Below are 26,229 nucleotides of genomic sequence, written 5' to 3' on the forward strand. Positions count from 1 at the left end.
ACCTTGTTGTGCATTCCTAAGATGTGTGTGTGTGTGTGTGTGTGTGTGTGTGTGTGTGTGTGTGTGTGTATGTGTAAGCTACCTAGTCTGTAAGACTTGGTTGTAGCTGTCCTCAGTTACTAATGCCAGAAGTTACTTAGCCCAGTTTTTCTTTGTTCTTTTCCAGCCTTAACAAGGGTAATAGGTTGGTAGGAAAGCTTCTCTTTGTTTTATTGTGTGTCATTAGTCTGCTGTGGATATTAGCAGGGTATGGAAATGTGGGTGGAGCATAGCAAGTAGTCAGTGCTGAAGCACTTGCCTTCCAGAAGAGTTGTAACTTATAACTCTGAGATGGTGTGGCGTGCTTCTTTAGAAATAAAAGACAGTTTGATTTCTCAACTTGGACTGGAATTCTAAGATTGATCCCCTTCCCCATTTTGATAAACTGCTGTAGTTAACTTTCAATTACTTGAGTTATCTTTAGAAATAAATAGCTGTTGCCACTTGGTGGCACTACATGGCTTAAAAATGAGTTAGACTGTTCTGTTAACTGTATGCTGCTACACGATTACATTCAGGGAAGAAAGTAAGATGAGAACCTTGATGTTGTGTTTGATTCTGATTTATAAGTCATTACTGGTACCCTAAAATGGGGTTTATAAAAGTACTGTAAAATATAAAGTTGAAGCCAAGGCCTAGTTTAACCAGAAGGGACATGTCAGTTCACATGCTGTCAGTCATTGGTCTTAGCTCTCCTTAGTCTGAATGTGAAAAAACACTTTAGTATTAGAAAGCTCTTTCAAGTTTTCTTTAGTAGCAGTATTTTTCAAGTTAAGCGTTACATATTTTCTGATGAAGCTAAGAAATAGTTGTGCTTTTTAGGTAATGAAGGTACACATATTTGGAAAACAAAGAGAATTAAATATTCTTAAGTTTTCCTATAGCATATTGAGGGCTTCAGCAATTATTTCTAAAATATTTTATTCATTTTTATTTGTCATGAACAAAGTCTAGTTGAAGTGTGAGAAGTGAATTGTGTTTCCAGAAACACTTTTACTCCCAATAAAGACTTGCATAGCTCTAATACAGTATCTCATACAGTGTATGCAGTGCACAAAGGCACACAGCTCACCTCGTGACCACAGGTCATGGACAGATGCCGCCAGCCCGGGGCAGCCCATGCTACCTTTCCAGTCACCCTGCCTGACAACCTTCATGTGAATTGAATTTTACAGAATTTTCTATCAACAGTATGTTGGGGAAGTCTGAATTTTGTCAGGTGTAGCTATGGTCCACTTTTACTTCTTCATTAGTGGTTTGTTTTTTTACTACAGAACCTGTGGGTTGAGTTCTACTGTTGAACATGCTACACAGTGTAGTGCGTTTGTTGTGTCATTGTTGTGTATAAGCTGGGACAGGACATAACCCGAGAACTGTTTCCCGGTGTATGGTCTCAGCAGCTTTCTGTGTTACTTGCCAGTTCCTCACCAGTGTTGGGTACTCCGTCTCTTCAGTTCTAGTCCCCCGAGACTATCACCCAGCTGGGGCTGTGCATGCTTGAGTCTATCTCTCTCTCTCTCTCTCTCTCTCTCTCTCTCTCTCTCTCTCCCTCCCTCCCCCCACACAGAACACACACACACACACAATGGGTACTGCATGAGTTCCCAGGGATACCAAAAGAGGTGATTGATTCCTGGAGCTTGAGTTAATTAGTAGACAGTTGTGAGCTGTCCTGTGTGGGTGCTGGGAATTAGGTTCATATACTTGGAAAGAGCACTGTATGCTTCTAACTAATTTCTCCAGGCCTCTTTCCTTTGCTTGTGTGTTAGTTACAATTAATCTTCTCTTCTCCGAATTTGGATCCTCCACCCCTTTTATGGGCTTGCTTACTTCTAGATTAAAAACTCCTACTTACACTTATTACAGAAACTTACTCAAAGCCTACTTTGGCCAGACTTTCACTGTCTGCCTTGAGAGTCAGAGGCCTTCATTTTCTTGTAGTTCAGTAGGTCTTCATTTTGTTTTCTAGGCAGTGTTTCTCCTTGTGTTTCTTTCCTGTTGTAAGGATGTGAATATCCATAGTCTCTCACGTTGTATAACAGTGGTCCTCAACTGCAGGCAGTTCTCTTCTCTTCGACCCCACATCTCTGCTTTGGCATAAACAAATGGATGGAGACATTGGGTTAGGGATGGTACTGGGAGCATACAGTCTACCAAATGGTAAGCATCTAAGTACACATTGGCAGGACAGCTGGGAAAGTATCCTGTAGCTTTACTGTTTGTCTAGAATTGATTTTTACAAACCGTGTCACCGTTTCATATGAATATATATTTTATATGAATTAAAAAGATGTATTGATATGTATTGCTTTGTCATAAATAAGGTGATTTTATATACACACATGAACTTGTTTCTCTTTTTGTTTATTTTTGGTCAGCTTACTCTGGTATCAGCCACAGCACCTTGAATTACGTGACTCCTAAGTCTTTATGCACAAGAAGTACAGGCTGTCCTTGTCTGCGCCTCCATCAGTGTTGGTTATGTTTTAGGTTTTATAAATTGAATGTATTTGTTACTGTGAAGTAGCAGCAATATCTTTATGATATGGTCCTAAGTTTTTCAATTTTTACGAATGTTATCTCTAACTTAGTGAGTCTCAAATTATTTTCGGACCCTTTAAACTGATTTGTCTACGTGGTCTATCAGTGTCTCTCCACTTCGGCGCAGTTGTCTAGGAGCAGCCCAGGTACCATGAGGGATTTATGCCTCACAGATGCTTAGCAGCATAGCTGACCTTACCCTGCTCACACAGTGTGACAGTCCAGGGTGTCCCCCAGGCAGTTGAGAATGGTGGCTGTTGTATTTGAGTGTATGAGCAGAAGCTATATAAACACTTAAAATAGTATTTCAAACTTGTTTGCGTAAATAATGCAGTTTTATAAAATATACTATCTAGTAGAAATTTAGTGAGACTAGCATTATTTTACATTTAAGAAAAAATTTAAATGTCTTAATGGAAGACCTGTATTCTTATACCTGCTTTTTTTTTTTTAATATGTTGGGATATCACAAGTCATACAGTCATACACTTAGGAGAGAATTCCATTATACACTTAGGAGAGAAGGAGAGTGAGAAAGGCAAGGAAGGTGTTAGTATGAAAATTGCTTTAATTTTGAGGACTCCTGTGCAGAGCCTCGGGGATCCCCAGTGGTTCTCAGCACACTTTTGAGACTTACCCTTGAGGATTACAATTGCATTCTTGTCTGTAAGATTTTAATTTAATTAAGTCATTTTAATCTTTTTAGAGAATGCAGAGATCTAAAATACTCATACCATTTGTATGCTCTCCCTTTTGTATTACAGGCATATTTAATGCCATAGTCGTTGGTTCTTGTCAGTTTGATGCTTCTGTAACAGAATGCTCCAGCTTGGTTCATTTATGATGCACAGAGGTCCATTGGCAACATGGACCAGGAAGGCCAGGACTCTGGCTGCTTGCTCCTGCTGAGTGCCTTCTTGAGGTGCAGCTGAAGCATCGCACAGGCACTAGGGAGAGCAGAGCCCTGACCCTCTCTGAATCACCCATCCCAAGACAGTGCTCCTCATGCCTGGGGAAACACTTTGCCTCTGAGTTCTACCGACTGCTCCTAGTGTTGCTGGCACTGTTGGCACTAGGGCCCTAGTTCCTTGTCCTGCTTCTGTTGTCGCTGTGGAGTGCTCTCCAGCCAGGAAGACCTGGCAAAATACAACTGAAAAAGTTTTCCCTTGTGCCAACTAGAAAGACCATGCATTATGGGACACCTAGTTAATTAATTTAACATTACAAAGAACTCAGTAGTGACTTCTGGTTTGGCTGGGTGGTTTTGGAGAGATCTAGGAAGCAAAAAATTTCTTCATTAGGTATTGACAGAATGTATCAAATTTTATGATTGTTCTCTTTAAAACTTGAAATAATTCACAGAACATACAATTAACAATTTTTAATGTGTGATTCTTTGATGTGTTTTGAGGCACCTGTCAGCTTGTATTGGTCTGGGTTGTTTGCTCACAGCCTATTACATGACCATCAAATACACAACCTGTTACATGACCATCAGATACACAGCCTGTTGTTACATGACCATCAGATACACAGCCTGTTGTTACATGACCATCAGATACACAGCCTATTACATGACCATTTCCAATTCTCCCCTCCATCCTCACTTCTGTCTCTGATGACCTTTTGTGGTTGAATAGCATTCTGTCGTATCTCTTCCCCCACCCCTTTTTTCAAAAGGTCAAAAATTTATTGTCATAATTCATAACAAAATCGGCTCAGAACTGGATCACTTAGCCAGTTCCCTTCTTGTTGCCAGTTCAAAATGCTTGCATCTCTTACTAGCCAGCATCCTCGTAGATCTGCAGTTGGGCTCCACACACTCCGGTCTCAGCAGTCTTCTTTTAGTTTTAGCCTTTTTTCGGAAAATGGGCTTAGTCTGCCTACCATAGCTGCTCTGTTTCCTGTCATGACACTGCTTGCCCTGGGCAGACAAAGTTCCTTGCCCATCTTGTACTGTGTTTCCTTGTGTGGAGTTGGTACTTTCCACACTTCTTTCAGAATGTCTGGCGGGTCTTAGGAATGTTCACCATGTTTGCAGGAGCACTATCAGTTTAAAAAGAAAGGGGCTTGTCTTTTTAATACTAGTTTTGCTATTTAGGGCTTTTTGAAATTTTACATTAATTGAAGATGAGTTGAAACAGAACATTTCTACAAACCCTTTAGGATTTTTATTTACAAAATATTTTTATTAGTTATTTGATCTCATACATGTATGTAATCTATTTTGATCATAGTGACCTCCTCCCAACTCCTAGATTTACCCTTATTGAGTTTGGTTTATGCTGTTCATATATATTCAAGAGTGTGAGGCTATTTCCTACATCAACCTACCAGAGGCCACCTGCTTAAAGAAAACTTGACAGTCCTCACTGAAGCCATCATCTGTCATGAGCCCCTCAGCTCAAATTCTGCCTGGCTTGTCTTGTACAGGTGGTGCTCAGGCAGCCAGCTGCTGAGATCAAAGATAGTACTTTGCTGAGGGTCCTTCCTGACCCTCAACTCGTAGACTCTCCCTGTCTCCCTGGCTCTTGGCAGGACTGGGTGGTGGTACAGGTGTTCTGGCTGAGTGTGCATGCTAACCTCACCCACTGCACACAGAAGCTTCTCTGGTTGGGTTTGACATCTGCTCTAGTCTGTAGGTATGTAGAGGACAGTTTGATATTGTGTCCATCTAGCAGAACGACCATAGTTGGGATCTCCCCTATCCGTGAGTTTTTGGTCCAATTTGCAGAACCAGATGAGCATTTCCTAGTTAGTACCTACAGTACTGCCGAGTTTCTGATTTCTGAGTTTCAAGTCTTAAGACCAGGAAGCAGTAAGACAACTATGTAGGAAAGGGGTTGATGAGGTAGCTCAGTGAGTAAAGATGCTTGTACCAGCTAAAAGACCAGAGCTTTGTCCCCAGGCCCACATAGTAGGAGGACAGATATGACTCCTGTGACTTCTGAGACCTGCACATGTGTTGCTGTGAGCAGCACAGAGATGGAGACACACCTTGAAGTCTCACCTTGAGCTATTTTTAATGAAAGCAATACTATGTCTAATTTGCCTGTGTATGATACTTATTTATTTTTCATCCTGTGCCCCATCACACTTTGGCATTTTTGTAGTTATCTACATGTGTTTGCAGTTTGGCCTTAGGATTCTTAAACATGTTCATGGTCAGAAGCACAGCTCTGTGGTTCTTCTCTGTTCCTCACTTAGCACTGGATTCTCATTGCCTGGGGTCATCATATCAGTTGTTACTAACAATTCTTTCCAACAGTCTTGAAATTAGAGAGTATTAAAGGTTCTGTAGTTAAATTTTCTTCTTCCTTTCAAATAGTGTTGCTAGTTAGTGATACAATTAAATTAAACTAACATGTATTGTATATATTAGAAAGGACCTTAGTTACAAATCATCTTATTTGATCTTCAACCTCCAGTTCTGTTCTTCAGTATTTCTGGCAAATGGCAACCTACTGAGCCATTTGAATTGGTTGTTAGGTAAGACAGCCATCTTCTGTATCAAGGATTCCTGTTCCTGGCTTAATTTAAAGGTGAATTTCTTTCCTTATAATCAGAACATATTGACTACTGTTCTGTTTTCTATGACAAGCTTTCAATAGTTGAGATTATTAACCCTGTGAGTTGTCAAGCTACTGATACTAACTTGCTTCTTTGTTTTATCATCTGACACTCTGGTGTGAGCCTCTTTTTGTGTCAATGTGACACGCCATCCACATTAAGATACTATTTGGTTGATATGATTATGTTATATACTTCATCTTCTAGTAGAATCTGGGTGAGAATTAAGTTTGTTACATTGTGTATAGTACTTATAGACTTAAATACTATAGTGATTTGAATTAGTTAATTGGGATTTATTTTGCAGTTAAGATGACAGTTTGTGAATGGTTTCTCTCTTTGACCCAGTCTTATATATTACTAGCTGACGTTGTCATGTGTTCTAAAGATAATGTAAATGAACTTAGGGTTTGTGAAAACCTGACTAGAACTCAGCTAGTGGGCAACATTATAATTTATTTATAGCTGGATAATACAGTTACTAATGAACTAACGTAGAATGAGGGCAAAATTCTACTACATTTTATATGAAATTATACTACATGATAAAGGTTGGCATTATGTAATAAGTACCCACAAAATGTTAACCTACTTGCAATAAATACAATTAATAATGTACATAAAAGAATGAAATTAAGATAATTTTTATCAAAAAAGAATTATTCATGAACAGAAAGTGGACAGCATAGATTTGATGACAAGAAGGTTGTATCTAATCTGAATTACTGAGTGACCCAGGAAGCTTGCTCAGAGGGATTACAGAATAATTATGTTAATATGCAATTATCACCTCATTTCTTCTGTAGTAACCTCAAGATGCAGTATAGTGAGGGTGTTATAGCAAGTGCTGATAGTTTGCAAAAATACTGATGTTTGAGATTTCTGAGACAATAAGACTAGCTTGAGGCGTGTAAGTGATGATCTGTCATCTTGAAGACAACCTGACCTCTGTGCTGTGCGGCGCTCACCGTGCATGACTAGAGGCAGCTATAGCTGCAGAACTCATTATGCGTCTAGAAGCTGAAGTACGTTATGTAGCTTGTAAACCCCCATTTGCAGCTGTAAAAAAAAGTGTATGCATTTTTAAAGAACATGTTTAAATTCAGTTAAGAGAAAGAGCCTGTGATTTATGATTGTAGAGGATTTTAGTAGTGCTATCTAAACAGTATTTTAAAGAATCTTAAGTGGTACTTTGAATTAATCAAATTCAAGTTCTCTTAAACTTTGAAACCTTGTAATGTTTTTTAACTTTGTTAGCTTCCTTTATATTTATTTTTTAAATATATTTTTAATGATTTGTTTTTATTTCATGTACTTTGTTTTTGTTTGCATGTTTTTCTGTGTGAGGGTATCGGATCCCCTGGAACTGGAGTCACAGTTAGTTGTAAGCTGCCTTTTGTATGGGTGCTGGGAATTGAACCTGGCTCCTCTGGAATAAAGCTTATTAAACTATCACTCTAGTCCTGGTTAGCTTCTTTAAATTCAGTGAGTAATACTTATCTATAAATATGTTTCTTTTGTTACAGCAACAAATGGGTGTCAATGCCCCAGCTGTGTGTATTTGTCCGTATAGAGGTAGTTGAAAACTGTTTGGAAAAGTGTTGGTTTATAAGTCAAATGCTTTTTTATCTGGATGAACACAGACCTCTTTTAATCCAAGGAAGTAGATGAAAATTGTAGATTTTTCATAATGTAATATATAGATCCTTCACAATGTAGTGATATAGGTACTTCAGACTGTAATGATGCATTGTTTTTCATTGTGTCCTGAAATTTGTATAAAATACTTGAATCATTTTATAATCAGAATGTATTAGGAAAATTAAACCCAGAAAGATGTTAGCTGTCAGTAAACACCAATGTGCAAACTTCATTTCTTAAAGCAAGCTTTCCAGTTGATGAAATAAATTGCATTTTCAGTGGTCAAAAAGCTTTGTCACTTAACTAAAAGTAAATTCTCCTGAGTAGAGAAGATTATGACACATATCATGAAGAAACCTGGCTGGTAAAGACCTGATTTTATGTTTCAGAGGTGCGATTTAGTTTCCTTTGTTTACTAGATAGATATGTTTTGTGAAGCAAATATGTTTTACGCATGTATTTTTAACATGTTTTTAAGCAAAATGGCTCGGTGTCTTCAGAATGGGAAGTTAGGAGGTCTTATTAAAGCCATCCTGGTAACAAGGATGCAGCCTTCAAATCAACATGATATCCTCCTAGTTTGTCACCCTGCTGTTCAGGGGGCACCAGTGAAGTTGCTTTAAATGGAAGGCGTCTGTTCATCCTTCAACCTCTAACACCAGAACAGATGGGTAGGACAGGGAACATGGGAGGCTTTACCTCTGAGGTGGTAACAGTGAGCCACTCATTAACACTGAATTTACCACTTCGTTAGCAACGTTGCTTCCTGTTGAGAAAAGCTAATACAGGCTTCAAATTGACTGAGCATATATATGACTACCTCTGTGATTATAATAAATAGAAACAGAAAGTCTTTCAGGCTAGTTAAGAACCTGTCATCCATTTCAGTGTCCTGAGGTGGTTAGTACGGAGGAGAACTTGGCCTGAAATACCAGGGTTTGGTACCAGGACAGCGCCAACCTCACTCTCTCCTCACACATGTTTATGTGCTGCCCATTTTTAACTTGTGTTTGTGATGTAGACCCCTGCTGGGTGCTGCATTAGCACCATTTTGGGGTGATATCGTTGAATATGATCTTATTGGAAGTCTATTTTTATTACTGTGGAAGTTTGCCAGCTTCAAAGCAGAACTCTAAAATGTGTGAGGGAAGGAATAATGATTGTTGGTATAAATAATGCCAAGGAAAGATCTTTATAATAACTTCTTTGTAATCTTTGATGCGTTTATTAAACATTTTGTTGAAAGAAGAATGTTTCTGAAAGTTATGAAATGAGACAGTTATTCAAATGCTTTCTTTTTGTGCTAGAGTTAATGTTTTGCAAAACATAAAATTTGTACTCCAAGTGAAAATTATTTAAAGTATCTTAATTTCTATATTGAATTTTAGAGCCCTACTGTCGTAACAATAGCATTGTTCACTGCAAAGATAATGTGCAGGATCTATTTTTATATGCAAAGCAGAAACCAAGTCTGTCTGTTGACCACAGTGTCTCAGTTCTAGTCAGGTGCTCGGGCAGCACGCAGAGCGTGAGTGAGCAGCGCTCGCAGTACAGCCGCTGTAGGTACACCTGTACATTTCACAGCCGCTGTAGGTACACCTGTACATTTCAGGCACCGTTGCAGTTGCTGACTCAAGAGTCCAGAACCCTGGTAGGACTTGTGTTCCAAACGGACTGTTCAGACTTCATAGATATAAAGTTATTTTCCTTTTTTGTTTGAATTTGCAATTGCATTTCTACTTGCTCAACACTTACTCCTTTATCCAACAAACGCTGCCTCGCACCGTTGCCATGAGTTCAGAGAAGCAGGATGGCAACCGGGCTGTGTCCCTGCCCTCAAAGAGTTAAGGACAAGCAGTTGTAGTGCAGTGTCCACTTTCCCAAAGAGACGTGTGGAAGAGCAAGTGACCGAGGGACAGCCTCATACAGCTCCTTCCTCATATGAGCCTCCTTGCTTTTAAGATTTTTTGTCTTCTTATAACAGCTCAGTATGTGATCAAAAGCATTTTGCCATGTTAATCTATATTGTATATGAAATACACTGTTTATGACATTTAGTAAAAAGGTTCTAGGCCTCTGCACTACTGTTAGATTATACATGATATAATTGCTTTTAGGAAATGCCTAGGATTTGGAATCTCAGATTATGAAATTTTCGCATAAAACCTAACCTCAGTAACTTGTAAGTAAGAATAACTTGGAGAGAGAGTAGCTGGAGCCGCGGGGACAGGGCAGTTGTGTGGAATTTTGACAGAGCACAATCTTGAGCAAAACAGTTTAAAATATTTTAGAGAGAAAGCTTACTATTTGTTTATATAGAAGTAAGGCAGTGGCGTTGATTGCAATTATTATATTTGACCCATGTTGTTTACCCTGACGTGTTTTGTTCCATTCTTTCAGGAAGGAGCGTCAGGTGATAAAGTAATTCTTCTTTACAACATTTGATAATTACAGTTCCTCTACTGTGTAGAGTAAATGTCCTTAAGAAGTCTGTTTAAGCCAGAGAATTTTTTATTATAAAATTATGCATGATACTTTAAATTTTTTTGGTATGTAATGTATTCATTTATGTTATATGTAAGTGTATACTGCATTTCCTTAGGTAGTTTGTGTATGTAGAATACTTAATTTCTAGAAATCACAAATAGCAATATTTGCTTTGTAAATATTTTTAAAGTGGTTCATTTTTCAAAGTGTTTTCTAATTCCTATAAAGTTAGTAATATCTCAGTATTTAAAAAGTATAAAATTAAACCAGTGAAGATGTATACTTCCAATTTTCCATACACTCCAATAGCATTTCTTTTATGCAAATGTAAACTTTTGTTTTCCATTTTCTAGACTAAGTGTGTTAAATGACCTTGCCAACAATATGGAGGACTTGAAGACAAATACCGATGTCACTGGTGCTGAAGAAGATGACAACCATCTTATCTCAGAGAAGGACAGTGGAGTTCATAGACCAAAAGACTGTCAGACATCATTTCACAAAAGCAGTTCATTGACTCTCTCTGAAGAGTTGTCAGAGGATCACTCAGAACAGGCCCTAAGTGGAGGCCAGTCTGCTCTGTTTGTTCCTGCCGGCACTCCTGCTGTCTCTAGTGAGAACTTTACCTTGCCCACGGGAGCTGTTGTTAATGGACCAGTTTCACGCTCCTCCTCAACAAAGACTCCCAGTATGAATGAAGGTAGTGTTTCATTAACCACTGGACAGCCCACGGATCAGCCAACAACAGAATCTTGCTCAACTTTGAAGTCAGCAGCTGATCATCAGCTGTCTACACCGCAGAACACAAGTCAACACCAAGTTCTGTTTTTGTTATCAGATGTAGCTCATGCTAAGAATCCAACCCATTCCATTAAACTACCTACCTCTGCTTTAGTTGGTTGTGATGTTCAGAATTCAGTAGGGAACAGCCTGAAGTCAGAGAGCACTTTACTAAGTCAAGCAGAGGTGGGTGAGGGTGGCGACGCGACGGTCAGAGATGACTGTGTCAGTGCATTAGCAGTGGTTTCCTCAGGGACAGACGAGTTTAGGTCGGAAAGTGATACAAACTGGGATCCCCAAAAGGAGTTTATTCAGTTTCTTATGACTAGTGAAGAGACAGTAGATAAACCCCCGGCTCATTCTAAAGTAGTAGGTCTAGAAAAAAAGAGAAAGAGAAAAATGGATGTGAGCAAGATCACTCGCTACACAGAGGACTGCTTCAGTGACTCAGGCCGTGCACCGGGGAAATCAAACATGCTACAAGCTGACCTTCTAGGCCAAAATGAGGAGATACAAGCAGCAGACTCACAGAGCTACACGTTGTCAAAAGTGAAACCCGAGTCAGCTGATGGAGACCTGGAGTCTGTTGATACTTTCCAGCATCTAGTTTATAACTCAGATAAATGTGGAGAAGATAGTTCACCTGTTCATACTCGCACTTTAATCTCAAATACCTTAAAAAAGAAATGTGAAGAGAGTGATTGTGAGTCACCTGTTCCTTTCAGTACTGAAGAGCCATCATTCTACCCCTGTACGAAGTGCAATGTGAACTTTCGGGAGAAGAAGCATCTCCACAGGCATATGATGTATCATTTGGATGGGAACAGTCACTTTCGCCACCTTAACGTCCCCAGGCCGTATGCGTGTAGAGAATGTGGACGGACATTTCGAGATCGTAATTCACTGCTCAAACATATGATCATTCACCAGGAAAGACGGCAGAAGCTCATGGAGGAAATTCGTGAGTTGAAAGAGCTCCAGGACGAAGGCAGAAGTGCTCGGCTGCAGTGCCCCCAGTGTGTGTTTGGTACCAATTGCCCTAAGACATTTGTGCAGCACGCTAAAACCCATGAGAAAGACAAAAGGTACTACTGCTGTGAGGAGTGTAACTTCATGGCCGTGACCGAGAGCGAGCTGGAGTGCCACCGGGGCGTTGCCCATGGAGCAGCAGTGAAGTGTCCTGTCGTCAGCTCAGAGGCCACCCAGAGGAAAACACAAAAAAAGACGGCGATGAAAGACTCCGTTATAGGATCTTCCAGAAGATCGGCTGCATACGTGTGTAAGATGTGTCCCTTCACGACTTCAGCCAGAAGCATTCTAAAGAAGCACATGGAGTATTTGCACTCCCCGGCGAGTGTGGATTCTTTTGGTAATCCTCTCGGACTTGACAAAAGAAAAAGTGACAGCCTTGAGGAGTCTGTTGATGTCGATAGCACCAAGTCATTAGCTAAGCAGCAGGCCAATACATTTCCAAAGAACTCTGCTTTAAAACAGGATGCTAGGCGGACATTTGGTTCGAGCTCACAGTCAAGTAATTTTTCAAAATTTCATAAGCGGCCACATAGAATACAAAAAGCCCGGAAAAGCATTGCCCAGTCTGGTGTAAATGCATGCAGTCAGAGCAAGTCTCCTCCCAAGGATGTTATGATTAAAAGCAGCACTGACCAAAAACCAAAGTACTTCCATCAGGCCCCGAGAGAAAGACCTAACGCCAGGGCACATACCGGTTACTTATATAGAAACAAGTGTGACAACTATCGGACGATCAGAAAGTCAGGTGACTCATACCCACTTCCCCTCAAAAAAGAGGTTAATGCATTCAACTCTGTACATCTGTTTTCTTCAAGTAATTCTCACAATCATTTTGTTTCAGACCCTCATAACCCAGACGCCAAAGGGCCAGAAAATGAGAAAGAGCTCAAGCGGGTAGCTGTGAAAAGAGTAGTTAAGGCTTCAAAGAAGGAGAGTTCTGGTGGAGAGGACTTGGACAGCTATCCCGACTTTCTGCATAAAATGACAGTTGTTGTTTTGCAAAAGCTAAATTCTGACAAGAAAGACAGTTACGAAACCGAAGATGACAGTTCCTGGGATAACGTTGAGCTAGGTGACTACACTACACAGGCCATGGAAGAAGAAACCTATGGTGACCTTAATCAAGAGCATGTAAACTTACTTCCCCTATTTAAAAGCAAGATGGAAGGCCAGGACCCTGGAGACAGTGCCGCCCTCAGTTACGATCAGAATGATGGCTTCTACTTTGAATACTATGAAGACGGCACTAACAGCTTTTTACAGGACATACATGGTCCTCAGCATCTGGAAAGCTCTGAAGCACCTCTGTCGAAGCATAGCTCTGTTTTTCACTGGACTGACTTGTCCCTTGAGAAGAAATCATGTCCTTATTGCCCAGCAACATTTGAAACAGGTGTTGGGCTGTCAAATCACGTCCGAGGACATCTTCACAGAGCAGGACTAAGTTATGAAGCCCGTCATGTTGTGTCACCAGAACAAATAGCCACAAGTGACAAGATGCAGCATTTCAAAAGAACTGGCACAGGGACGCCTGTAAAGCGAGTTAGAAAAGGTAAGTTCACTGTGGAGATACTTGGGGCCTAATAAGTCTGTTCAGATTCGGAGGAGTTGAAAATTGTGTTTGAATTTGGTCCTTTTTAGAATCACACAGTATCCATTTATGAGTTTATTCATTTACAGTGATTTGTAAGAGTCTGATACTACTCTTAAAAATCTTTTTTTAGCTATAGAGAAGTCTGAAACTACTTCCGAACATACTTGTCAGCTCTGTGGTGGTTGGTTTGACACAAAGATTGGGTTATCAAATCATGTCAGAGGCCATCTGAAAAGACTTGGGAAAACTAAATGGGATGCTCACAAATCTCCAATCTGTGTTCTGAATGAGATGATGCAGAACGAAGAGAAGTATGAAAAGATCCTGAAGGCGCTCAGCAGTCGCCGCATTATCCCCAGACCGTTTGTAGCTCAGAAACTGTCTGCAGATGATGACTTCCTGTCTCACAGTGTCTTACCTCTTGATGAATACCACAATGGCCTAAAGACAGAGGCTCTCTCAGTGTCTGCATCAGAGGAAGAAGGGCTGAATTTCTTAAATGAGTGTGATGAAACAAAGCCTGAACTGCCCAGTGGGAAAAAGAACCAGTCTCTCACACTGATAGAACTTCTTAAAAGTAGAAGGATAGGAGAAGAAAGGAATTCTGCTATTTCTCCTCACAAGACCCATAACCAGACAGCAAGAAAGAGATTTGTTCAGAAATGTGTTCTTCCATTAAACGAAGACAGTCCGTTGATCTATCAGCCACAAAAAATGGACTTGGCTATGCACTCAGGTAAGGACGCTTGTGAGTCTTTCAACACAGTTGAGTTGTACTTTGTGAGGTGGAACATCCATGTAAAGTGCCTTCTGAGCATCTTCCTGTTGAAACTGCACATTGGCTCTGCCGTACCTCATCAGAGGATGCCCAGCAGACTGAGTCTCTGCCTCACTCTTAGTCTGAATGTAAGTTGAGAACGAAAGCAAATCTCTCTCTCTCTCTCTCTCTCTCTCTCTCTCTCTCTCTCTCTCTCTCTCTCTCACTCTCATACACACACACACACACACCTACACACACACCTACACACCTACCTCTGTACCAAGTCAACTGGCCTGTAAAACTAGCACTGCTGGGATATGTATGGGAGGCTCATGTTTAGCAGCACAGCAGCATTATCGGAAGACCTCTGACATGTTTCTGCCAATGCTACCAAGTGATACATTCAGAACTGAGCTGCTGGTGTCCCTCTGCTTAGGCAAGACAAGGCAAGGCAGTCCAGAACAGCTTCTTTAGATCAGGATGGTACCTGTTGTGTGATACTATTAAACCAAACGAGAGTCTCCTCCCTGAAGCCTTGTTGTATAGTGACTTTAGAGCACTGTGGTGAATACAAATGTCCGAGTGGCCTTCTGAGTTTCACAGCTGTGCTCTCCTGCAGCAGAGCGGGTACTTCGCTTAGTGCTGCTGCTTTCTGTCGGAGGGACCTTTGAGTGTATTGGGAAATGGTGTGGCAGGTAAATAACTCTAGGATCTGGTTTATACGCAAACACTAGAATGGTGTTCTGGGTTTGTTTATTTGTTTGTTTTTTTGAGGTTAAGAACATTGAAGAGTTATGTATGTGAGCCTATGTTGACTGTGTTCTTAGCCAAATAGAAATCGGTGAGTGTATTAATAAAGGTTCAAATTACTGTAATTCTGAGTTGCTTCTTGGCAGGCACTGAATATCTCACATATAGTATTGCTGTTTTGATTCAGGGGAATGTTAATAGTCTGAACAAATGCTTTCTCTGATTAGGATTCTGGGTAGTAGGCACTCTCTCCCATGTAAAGGGTCTTTAAGGTTAGTAGTGGATAAAGTTGAGAGATCATGCTGGCTGTGTTGATCATGATGCAATATTTCTTGTGGCCATTATAATGTTGAGACACCAATTGAAATGTTTTCAGGGAGTGAGGGTTGTCTGAAAAATTTAGAGTTTATTTTACAATGTTTCCTTTCCTGTGATGGTATTGGCTTGTTGATCATTTATTCAGTGCAAAGAATTTTAGCAAAAAACAAAACAAAACAAAACCCTTGAAATCATTAGCTTTCATTATTGATGGTGCATTTGGTAATGAACATAAAATGCCCTAACTGAAACGCCGTGTCTAGCAGCTGCTCCGTGGTGTCACCTCCTCTCCAGCCTTCATTGCAGAGCCTCATTTAGAATGGAGCCTTTTACAGTTTTGTGGGTAAAACACTTTAATTACCACTTTCTCAACTAGACTTTTAAATTCTTTTTATTGGTAAACTGCTTTGAACCTTCCCAACAGAACTGTGCTATTGAAATCACAAGATTGGAGTTTAGTATGTCTAAGAAAGGATCTGAGCAACACAGAAATCTGCAAGGAAGTGATTGCAGGCTGGACCTGGAGGAAGGAGCTGAGGGCCAGGCCACTCATTCCCTCGCACTTTGCCAAGAGCAAAGCCTGGCTCTGCATACTAACTGCCAGCTACTGAGATGAACAACCTTTCCTCAGTGTAAGCGAAGCTAACTCAGTGAGCAGTTGAAAGCCATCTTCATTGTGGTACTTTCTCACACACAGAGCTTTGAAGCAAGAACTGAATTATAGTGTTCTTTAGAATGATAGGTGTGCCTATGAAGCTTACATGTGTGCATTGCAATGTGACATTTACAAGTGCTGGACTTTTGACGGGCACAGGTCTCTGTGTGCAGAGGTCATGATGAGTCCATGTGATGCAGTACTCTGTCTCTTTTTCCTTCTAACTCTTCACCACAGTGGTCCCAGGACGCTAGATGACATCTGGAGCTCCTTTTGGTGAGCAGCAACTTCACATACAAAGTTTCAGCAAATTGTAAACTATTTGATAGGATTTCAAGAAATTATTTTCATGTGGCTCATACTGATTTGATTTGGGTGAAAATAGCCCATTTGAGGCGAACTTTTGAGTCTGTAGTCCATTCTTTAAAAAGTATACTATTTTTGATTTTTGAATTTACTTCTCTATGAGTAGATTCTAGTGAAATCACCTCCCTGGATAACAAACATGAAAAAGATTATGGTGATGCAGCTTTGGAAAAAAGATGATTTATTAGAAAAGGAAATCACAGTAAAACCTCAAATATATAGAATAATTCATTAGTCTATAAATTGAATTTCAAAGGGGAATAGGTCTTAATAATGCCCCTCTTTGCCCACTGTATAGTTTTCTTTTAGTGCCCCTACCCCACATTTAGGATTAGTAAACCTAGCTCTGACACGCATGCTGGCGGGCACGTCTCTGTGTTACTTTGGTTGGCTGGTCCAGCTTTGCAGATAATATCTTCTGTGTGCGTTTGTCTGCTTACCCGTACAGTATGCTTCTGACACCTGACCAAATGCTTTCTCTTTGACTTGTACTCTTTCAAGCTGCTGCTTTACTGAGACCCATTTCTCTTGAATCTTACATATTTTTCTAAATAGAACTGCACAAATCTTTCTTTTTCATTAAAAATGTTCTTCATAATATTTTTATTTCTCTTGCTCCTTTGAGGCCATGACCATGTGCTTTCTCCAGTGGTTGTTTGCCTGGCCTTTATGTTGTTCCTCGTGTCCTACAACTTACGTCTGCTGTGTTCTTGCTGCTAAAGGAACACTGTGTTCATCATGGGCTCTTTGTTCTGTTTCCTTACTTTGTCTCTTGGATTGAGAAATGCCAGGACACCATTTATATAAAAAGGAGAAAAACAGTTTTAGTTTACTGGTATAGAGCTCTGACGAAGGTTTTAAATTTGTTTTACCTGTATTTAATTAGGCATGCAGTTGTAGTCATGAAAGAGAGGAGGCAGCAAAAGAAGCCACTGACCTGCAGACCAGCGCTTCGAGCACCATGCCCTGCTCTCCACACATGCAGCTTAGGGACAGCACTGAGAGATGTAGGTCTAGGCTTCTCTTCTCACTGTGTTAAGGAAGTTGTTCTGCGAATTTTGGACATTTGTGTCTGCACTTGGAGAGTTGCTGCATAGCAAAGCTACATACAAATCACAAACCCTCTACACAATCAAATTGCATCAAATAAACAAAAATACAGCTGCTCTTCTATGTGAGATATTAGACCCATAAAATCCTTAAATGTTCATAGCTATTTAATGCCAATTAAGCCCACATGGATCCTTCTGGACCTCCAACTTGGAGTTTCCTCTTCGTTCTCCTCGTCCTCTCCCCTCTGCCCCCTTCTCTCTACCTCCCTCACCCCGCCCAGTCCCAAGCTCTCCTTATTTTACTAATTAAAATGGGAAGGATCAAATAAAGTCACCTCATGAGTATGTAACTAGGCAACCCTTTTTAGGGAAGTAAATTAGCATTAAAATATGAACAGCTTTAATGACAATCTACAAGTAATAGGTTTAACTTTAAAAAAAAATATAGATATGTACATACATACATACACACATACACACATAGATGATGGAGTGATAGCTATACCACTCATTTGTAAACTATGCCTCCATACAAGTACATCACACAGCTGGAACAATGAAAATGTTTCTTCCTAGTTCAGCTTTTACTCATGTATAGTTTTACTTGTGTGGTCTCGTCTTGAAGAAAAAGCTTCAGTAGGGTTGGGAATGTGGCTTAGTGTTTAAAGTGCTTTCTGCATATGCAAGGATTAGAGATTGGATCCTGGTGTCCCTATAAGTAAGTTGAGTGTGGCAACACTCACCTGCAACCCCAGTGTGGGAAGCAGAGAGATGCTGGCCTCCATGTGCACTTGAAACTGCAGTCTTCAGGCACAGTGAGAGTATCTCAGAGTAAACAGGTAAAAAAGGTGAAGACACAACTTAGAGAAACATCCAACCTCAGTCTCTGGCTCCATATGTGCACAGACAGGTGAATGCACACACATGCACACAACACAAACTCCAGCTTAAACATTCTCAGACTGATTATTCTGTGTGACCTGGGATAGAAGGAGCTTTCAAGCCTTTGTAGAAGCCATTCTAGCATGTTCTGTGCAGTCCGGTGGTATTTCAGAGACAGAAATATTACTTTTTACTTCGGTCTTTCTAGCTAGTCTTAGACTGAGAAAGTCTACTTCCTAAAATGTCAATTTGGTGATGATTTAAATACTTGTAATTCAATGTTTCTTTGACATCTCGACTTGCACATATAAATTCACATTTATGCCTGCAGCCTATCCCGGCTCATTGGTCTATCTGATGCACTCCAGTGCTTCTGTTCAGTTCTTTCTCACTGGAAAAGCAATGTTCAGCATGACCCAGTCAGCCGGTCTCCTGGACATTGATAAGCTACCACCCACATTTGAATCCTCTGCCCTAAGTCTTCTCTGTTGAGGCACTGGTATGGATCAGGGCTGTTCTAAGTAGGTTCTTAGAGTCCTAACACTTGTGGTGGCAGCATTATCTTTTTCAACCTGCTTGGTTTTGTTTTTTTTTTTTTTTAACCTACCAGCTATTTTTTTTAAGTTAGATACTAATGTAACGTTACTAGTTACTTATTTAAAATAAATGGGGGAAATAGTTTTTATTCTAAAAGTATATGAGATTAGGATCTTATTTGTCTGAGAGCACATTTTCCACTTTAGAAGTAATACATACTAGTTACCTAAAGTGACCAGCTGCCATGATTAAAGAAGTAAGAAAAGGGTTAGAAATCAGTATTCGTCCTTAGTACCACTAAATGCATTACACCTGCTTTTCAAATCATCCACTTTTAAAGTGTACTTGTAGATTGGATCTTGCTGACTTTTCCCCCCCTGTTTTCGGCTTTAATGATCTAATACTCCTATAAGTGCTAATGACCTCAGCCAGGTGCTGAGTGGGCTCATAGACCTTTAGGACAGTCACTCCTGTGCTGCTGAAATGCTGTGCTGTGGGCGAGCTTTCTGCCAGCACATTGTTGAAGCTCCTCATTATGCATTACTGGTTTGCACATTCACAGATGTCTGCTCTTCCCATAGTGCTGAAGGCTGTGCGTCCTCTGGAGTGCAAACAGAACGTTGTTTGTCATTTAAACTCTAAAGCCAGATATACCTTAAATTCTTCTTGACTGGATTGGTTTGTAATGAATAAGCAGTGTTTGCTGTCAGAGTTCAAGCAAGGGGGCACCAGCAACAGTAACTGCACAGTTAGAGCAAGGCTAGGGCACAGCTTAGTGCCATGTAACCAACATCTCAGCATTTCTGGTGTTGGCTTAGCCCAGGCTACCTTCTGAGCAGACCCAGGAGGGAAGGGCACTTGTTTTTCCCCTGCTTCCCTGTTACCTTGTTTGTTAAATGCCTGTACACAGTGAACATGCACATGTATTCACATACACATAAAAAGGAGCACATTGTGGGTGTGTTCTTTACACAGTGTATTCCATCTTGCTTTTAAAAGCTATCTGTGAGACAGTGTCCATATCTTAGCTGTAACTTGTCTCAGTACAACTCACTAAGAACATAATCTGTGTTTATGTGGCAGTAATGTGTCATTTATTCAGACTTGGGCAACATAATGATTGTTCTGGTTGAGTACAATTTTTAAGATTAGTTTTTTGTGCCAAGGTTTTGGGTTTTGTTTTGTTTTTTGTTATTTGGATGTTATTTTTGCCTTGTAAGATGGATGGGTAAATGCAACTTTGTCCCCTTTAGAATAACCTACAAGTGGATGCAATAATTGTTTTATTATGGCAGGAAAGGCACCCAGAGATGCTTGGCAGATTGCTCACTGATAGTGTGCATTCCTACAGCTACTGCTGTGGCCTATGTGTTGTGCTGGGTACAACAGAGGCAGGTTGAATTTCACATGTAAGTGCTGTGGATGGGCTGTGGCTGTGAGGGTGCAGAGGGAGAGGGAAGAGGGTGGGTGCACTGTGGGCTTAGAGCAGGACTAGCAAGGCTCTGAGGCTCTGACAGGTGGGGAGTGCATTTGGTGGAGGGTTTTGTTGTTTGGCTCTAGAAGCTGGAATTGGTTTTTTTTTTTTTTTTTTCTTTTTTGGTTTATGCAACTTTATTGAAGAAAAATAAATCAATTACCAGGAGAGCTATAAGTTGATCACTAGATGCTGGAATTTTAATGTGGTGGGATTTTGGTTTGTTGTTGTTTGGGTTTGGGTTGGGTTGAATTTTTTTTTTTGGTATGCTAAAAACATGTATCAAAAAGGAACCACACCCCATCCATGCATGTGTCTTTTGATTTGGACTACAAAGATAGCTAGTTGGAGTACAAAGTTGGGGTAAGAGGGAGCATTATAGGAAAAGGAAATGCTTTTAACCATGAGGCAGGAGGTAAGGGATTAAGTTAGAAGGTGAGACAAGACAAGTAGAAGACAAGGGGGTAATTAAATGCTGGGGCTGACTGGTAACAGAACAAATCCTTTTGTACCTTTGATCTCCACTATGCAGCTCTTCTAGTCCTAGAACACACTCTGTAGACCAGGCAGCTGCAACTCTGCCTCCTGAGCACTAGCATTAAAAAAAGCATGTGTTGTGCCATCACGCCAAGCTTAAATTCCCCTTTAGTCCTTCTTAAAAGGACTTAGGTTATGTTTCTTTGAATAAAAGATTTGGTTAGAAGGAGAAATTCATTTTAAGAGTCATAAGTTTTAAGAATAATTTTAATACATGAGTCGTTAAGGATAATGACAACAGGAACATGAGGTAGGGCCAGTGGGTAGTAGGATGGCTACTGTAGTGGCAGGGATGTGGACAGTGTGGCCAGTTTGTTACTCTTTTAATGGAAGAGTACGTAGGGGCTTGGGGGCAGGCGATGCATCTGTAAGCAGCCACCTTACCTAGATGACCTCCAGAACACCTCGCAGATGAAATTCAGTGTTGGGACGTTTGCTTGTCTCTGGTTAGAGTTTGTGTTCTTCTTCATCCCTGCCTGGCTCCAGTCTTGTCTGTTTGTCTAGTATCCCTGCTAGTTTTATTACTCGTTAATTTTTTAGGATATACTTCTTATATGTTATAATTTTTTAAAATGTGCTGTGATTTCTTATCTACCATGAACTTTGAGTGCTGTTTATGATCAGGATTAAGGTACACTTACAAAATACATTGTTAGCTAGAACTAAATGTAGGTGTTTATTGTTGACTTTATGGGTAGTATTTTTTGTCCGCTTGAGGCAAGCTAGAGCTATCAGTTGAGAAGATGAAACCTCCATTGAGAAAATGCCCTCACTAGATTGGCCTGTTTGGCAATTTTTGATTAATGATTGATGTAGGAGGGGCTGGGTCCATGGTCCTAGATGGTTCGAGAAAGCTAAACAAACTGAGGAACCAGCCAGTAAGAAGCATTCCTCTCTGGCTTCAGCTTCAGTTCCTGGCTCCAGATTCCTCCATTAAGTTCCTGTCCCAAATTACCTCAGTGGTGACCTGAGAGTTGGAAGATTAAATAGACCTTTTTTTCCACGAAGTTCTTTTTGTCATGGTGTCTTAATAGCAACAGAAACCTCTGAGACAGGACTCAAACTGTGTCTTGTGAAGTCAGGCCAGCACAATGTTTCGCTGGAGACGGCGTTTCTCACGTAGAAGTGCAAGAGTAGAAGTTCCTGCTTGTTTGGGTTTGTGTAGGGATTTGAAGAAGAAAGGTAATTCTTGCTATTCAGTGTTATATTCAATACCCCCCCCAAACATGCACAAGTCTTTAGCTGGAAAATTCTTTAAAAGAAAATACTGTATCTGCTTTTATTTTTGAAGTTTGTTGGAATATGTAAAGTCTTAAAAATGACTAAAAGCCAAATCAAACTCATTGAAGCCATCAATGTGTGGCATTAAGATTTATCTGTCTTACTGAACTTGAATGTGACTGTATGGAAGATGAACTTACTTTCTTCTCAACACCTGTTTAGTTCTTCCTATAGTGTTGTCTTAGAAATGCAGAAGTTTATAGAGGGCAGGAATTTGATTAAAATGTTCAAGTAATTTTTTTAAAAGGTGACTCAAACAGATTGTTTCGTTTTGTATTTTATATGTGCTTTGGTCTAAGAAAACTAGTCCCTCTCCTTGGCAATTACTTGCTTTGCCAATACTGTTGAATAAAACAGCATCTAACCCCAACTCACCTTGGAAAGAAAATTTTAACTTGTTTCCTTATTAACACAAAGAAATACTATATTTGTTTTATTTTTATCATTTATGTCTAGCTATCCTTCAAATGTCTGGATATATTTATACTTTGACACAGTGGGGACGTGTGCAAACACTTTTCTGCCACACTGACTTGAAGTATAAATAACAGGCTACCTTTGAAACAGTGAGGGCACCTACAGACTGCTTCCCCCTTTCTGCCACAGTGACTTTAAGTGTGAATAACATGTTACTATCCAGATCATTTACACATCATCCTTTTAGGTGAAATATTAAAGTATTTTAGGTACATTTGCCCCTGATTGTTTATTTTGATTTGGGGTCAGTTACTATTTTATAGTTATTGAAAATAGAAAATGTTAAATTAGTTATAAGCAATTTAGGATGCTAAGGAAAGTCTCCCCAGTCCCAGTGAAAATATCAAGGGGAAATGGTGCCGACACATCCTTCAGGAGACAGAGGCAGGAGATCTGTGAGTTCTACACAGCCAGGGCTACACAGAGAAACCCTGTCTGGAAAGACAAAACAAACAAAAGATGATGCTATACTAACTGTCTTTATGTTTAGTTCTTGGATAGAAGAGAAACTTTGAAGTGTTGAGCCGTTGTTCACTCAGGGAGTAATGGAAGGCTGACTGTGGTGGTGGGGAAATCTGCAGAGAATCCAAGCTGGTGGAAGGGAGGGAGTGGGGCATTGTTCTTAGTAGCCTCTTTCTTCATGGGAGCTCTGTGACACACTCATTATGGCACTGGATACATTTGTATGGTCCCATGCAAAATGATTATGTGGCAGCCTTTGAAAATTAAAGAATATCTCAAGACTTCAGCAGCAGAATATTAAGCACATGTGGAGCCCTATGTAACCGCACATATGTAAAGCTAGTTTCGTGGACTCTGCAGACAGAAAGCTTAGGTGAAAAAAAAAAAAAACAGGTTACTTTAGTAATAAAAGCCCTCCTTCCTTTAATTCTTGTTTCTTTAGAAATAACTACCCTCCCAAAACCTAGGGGCTTTGTTTGTTTGTTTGTTTTAAGTTAAAATGGAGAAAAATAAAATGCTTATCTGAACAGTCTTTTATTTACTTGAGTCTTGAACCTTAGAGGACTCCTGGCAGCCATTGGTACTGAGTTCATCAGACTCACATTTAAGGACACCTTGGGACATGTGTCTTCTTCCCGCCTCACTGCTGGTACTGCAGCCTCACCACCACCTTCTCAGTGGTGCTAGAATGGTGTATACCTCCTTCTGATAACTTAATTCCTGCTCTTCTTCCCAAATAAACTCCTAGTTGCTTTTGCTTTCCCAACTTGAACATGCTAACTGCATAGAAAAAAAATATTTTCTTTGTCCTAGCTGGGCTATAATGTGATTCTGTTTGGACTCTCTCTAATGTGGCCATTATGCTTCATTGTAACCCAGCACTGTATGGTTTTGTAAGACTCAAATTGAGCCTTAACTACTGGGAGACTCCCTTGATTGAGACGAGAGAGTGGAAATTGATGTAAAAGTAAGAGGTTTATTATTCCAGCATGCTGGGGCTGACAGACATTCAGAGGAGAGGCAGCACCAGACTCTCCATTAGTATAGTTTTTATACATTTTGTAAAGGGTGGTTTACAGTGTTGGTGATTAGGCATTGGTGGAGTCAGTTGACCTTTAAGGCGATTGGCTACGGCTGACCTAGGCCACGTCGAGGCACTCCAGGAACTGTGGCTATATAAGACTGGAACACTCCCTCTTGTAGAGGAGGGGTCACTTGGCACCCTGAGTCTGGTGGGAAATTATTAGCCTTTACTTTTCAGTTTAAAGATTCCCCTGTCGAATTGGGTTGAAGTTTAGTTACTGTTGTAGGTGTTAAGAGGTGGAAGCCGTAAGAAGGTTAGGCTATCAAGTTGTACCCTCCCACAGGCCTTTGTTAGGGAAGTCTGTTGCGGGAATGTCTCATAGAAAGGATGACATTGTCCAGTTTTCTCTGCTGCCCAAGTGATCACTTGTTCTAGAGCATGATGCACTTTAACCCGAAAGCCCTCACCAGGTGTTAATGGAGAGCCCCCTACCCTCCAGAATTAGGAGTGTGTTTATTTGGAGATTTAGATGGTTGCCAAGAAGTAAGGCTGTTGTCACAAATAACTGGAAATATGAGAACATCTTTAGAGCTGCATGACCCAAGGAGGCTGGAAGAGCAAGACTCATGCTACAGAAAAGCTGTTACTATGTGTGGAACACAGAGATTCTGATGAGGGGTCAGAAGAAAGCCAGAGTTCTTAAGTGGCTGTGATTGGAACATTGGTAAAAATATGGACAGAAAATGAGAAAAAGGTATTTAAAAAAAAAACAAAACAAATTATAGAGGCCATCCTCGTTATACAGCTGGGAAGAATTGGCTGAGTCTGCACTGTTGGGACTTTGTGGGACACAGAATGGAGGACTAGGCTGTCTGGTACCTAATAGTTCCCGACAGCAATGCGAGGCAGCTGAGTGTCCACCTCAGCTGCCACGATCTGTGAGAGGGCAGCCACTGCCTAAATCTGCCGCTTGTTGTAACTAAAGGGAGGCAGAAAGCACATGCAGAGTAAGGAAGTGTGTTTGGGAGAAAGCTCTGAGTGTGTCAAGAGATCCCTGCAGAAGGAGTTTTACATAGGAAGTATCCTGACACTGTTCTTTTACAGTGTGGTTAGGCCTATGTGATCTAGAAGACCCACTGCTCCAAAAGATACACATGGGAAGTTTTGCTGTTTACAAGTGGTGTTAGGCCTGCAAACCCCCAGAACCTAAGAACTATGGGAGCAGCTTCCATAGGGATGAGCAGTATGTCCCCATGAGGGTGGCACCCAGTAGAAAAGAGGGCTAGGGACCAAACTGCTGCAGAGAACCTACCTATCCTAACAAAGTATAGACTTGTTGGAGTGAGAATCTTCTGAGACCCCAGGCCTGTGGGAGCATGACCCTGGGGCATGAGGCTTGAGGCTTCCACCTCAGAGAGTGGAATTCTGCCCAGAGTAGAGCGAAACTGTAGCTGTTGCGCTGTCCAGATGCCTGAGGGACCAGACTCTTCAGTGTGTCCAGGGGGCACGTGGAGAAAGGCGGTTCTTCCTAGTTTGTGGGTGTGTATGGCACACATTTCTTTGTTGCTCTTGCCATTTGAAGGGAGTCTATCTGTGCTGTGTGGGGAAGTAGAATGCTTGGCTGAGGTCACAGAGTTGCTTCTGAAGAGATGCCTGTAGGTGAGTCATGGCTCCAGTCTCACCCACTCACGTGACTGGAGCTGGTCCTGGAGTTCTCGGGATAGAATGGAGGTGTGCAGGTGAATGGTGTGTTGAGAAATATGAAAGTTTCTAGGAGGATAGACACCTAAGTCTGTTTTAAGTCTTTCCTCTAAGACTGTTTTATTGCCAAGATATAAGTTTTAACTGATGCGCAGTCTTTGATTTATTTCAGTGAGTGTTTATTATTATTATTATTATTAACTTTGTTTTTAAAGAATCTTCAGAGACTATTAGAGCTATGGGGCTCTTTCCACATGAAAGGATTAATG

At 40.6% G+C, this 26,229-nt stretch overlaps 1 protein-coding gene across 6 annotated transcripts in view; it reads left to right on the plus strand.

The window, feature by feature from the left end:
- Positions 1-26,229, plus strand: part of ZNF644 (zinc finger protein 644) — a gene marked incomplete at its 5' end in the record, with an annotated part of 133,432 nt that overhangs the window by 44,451 nt on the left and 62,752 nt on the right. For 5 of the 6 annotated variants that reach the window (XM_080925020.1, XM_080925022.1, XM_080925017.1 and 2 more), the window contains 2 exons: positions 10,632-13,642; positions 13,815-14,420. In XM_080925020.1, coding sequence (XP_080781146.1) covers positions 10,663-13,642; positions 13,815-14,420 — 3,586 coding nt within the window. The remainder of the gene's footprint in view (positions 1-10,631; positions 13,643-13,814; positions 14,421-26,229) is intronic. The other variant, XM_080925021.1, reaches the window with a different exon arrangement.

Source organism: Micromys minutus (assembly GCF_963924665.1).
Source record: "Micromys minutus genome assembly, chromosome: 11".
Taxonomy (NCBI): Eukaryota; Metazoa; Chordata; class Mammalia; order Rodentia; family Muridae; genus Micromys; species Micromys minutus.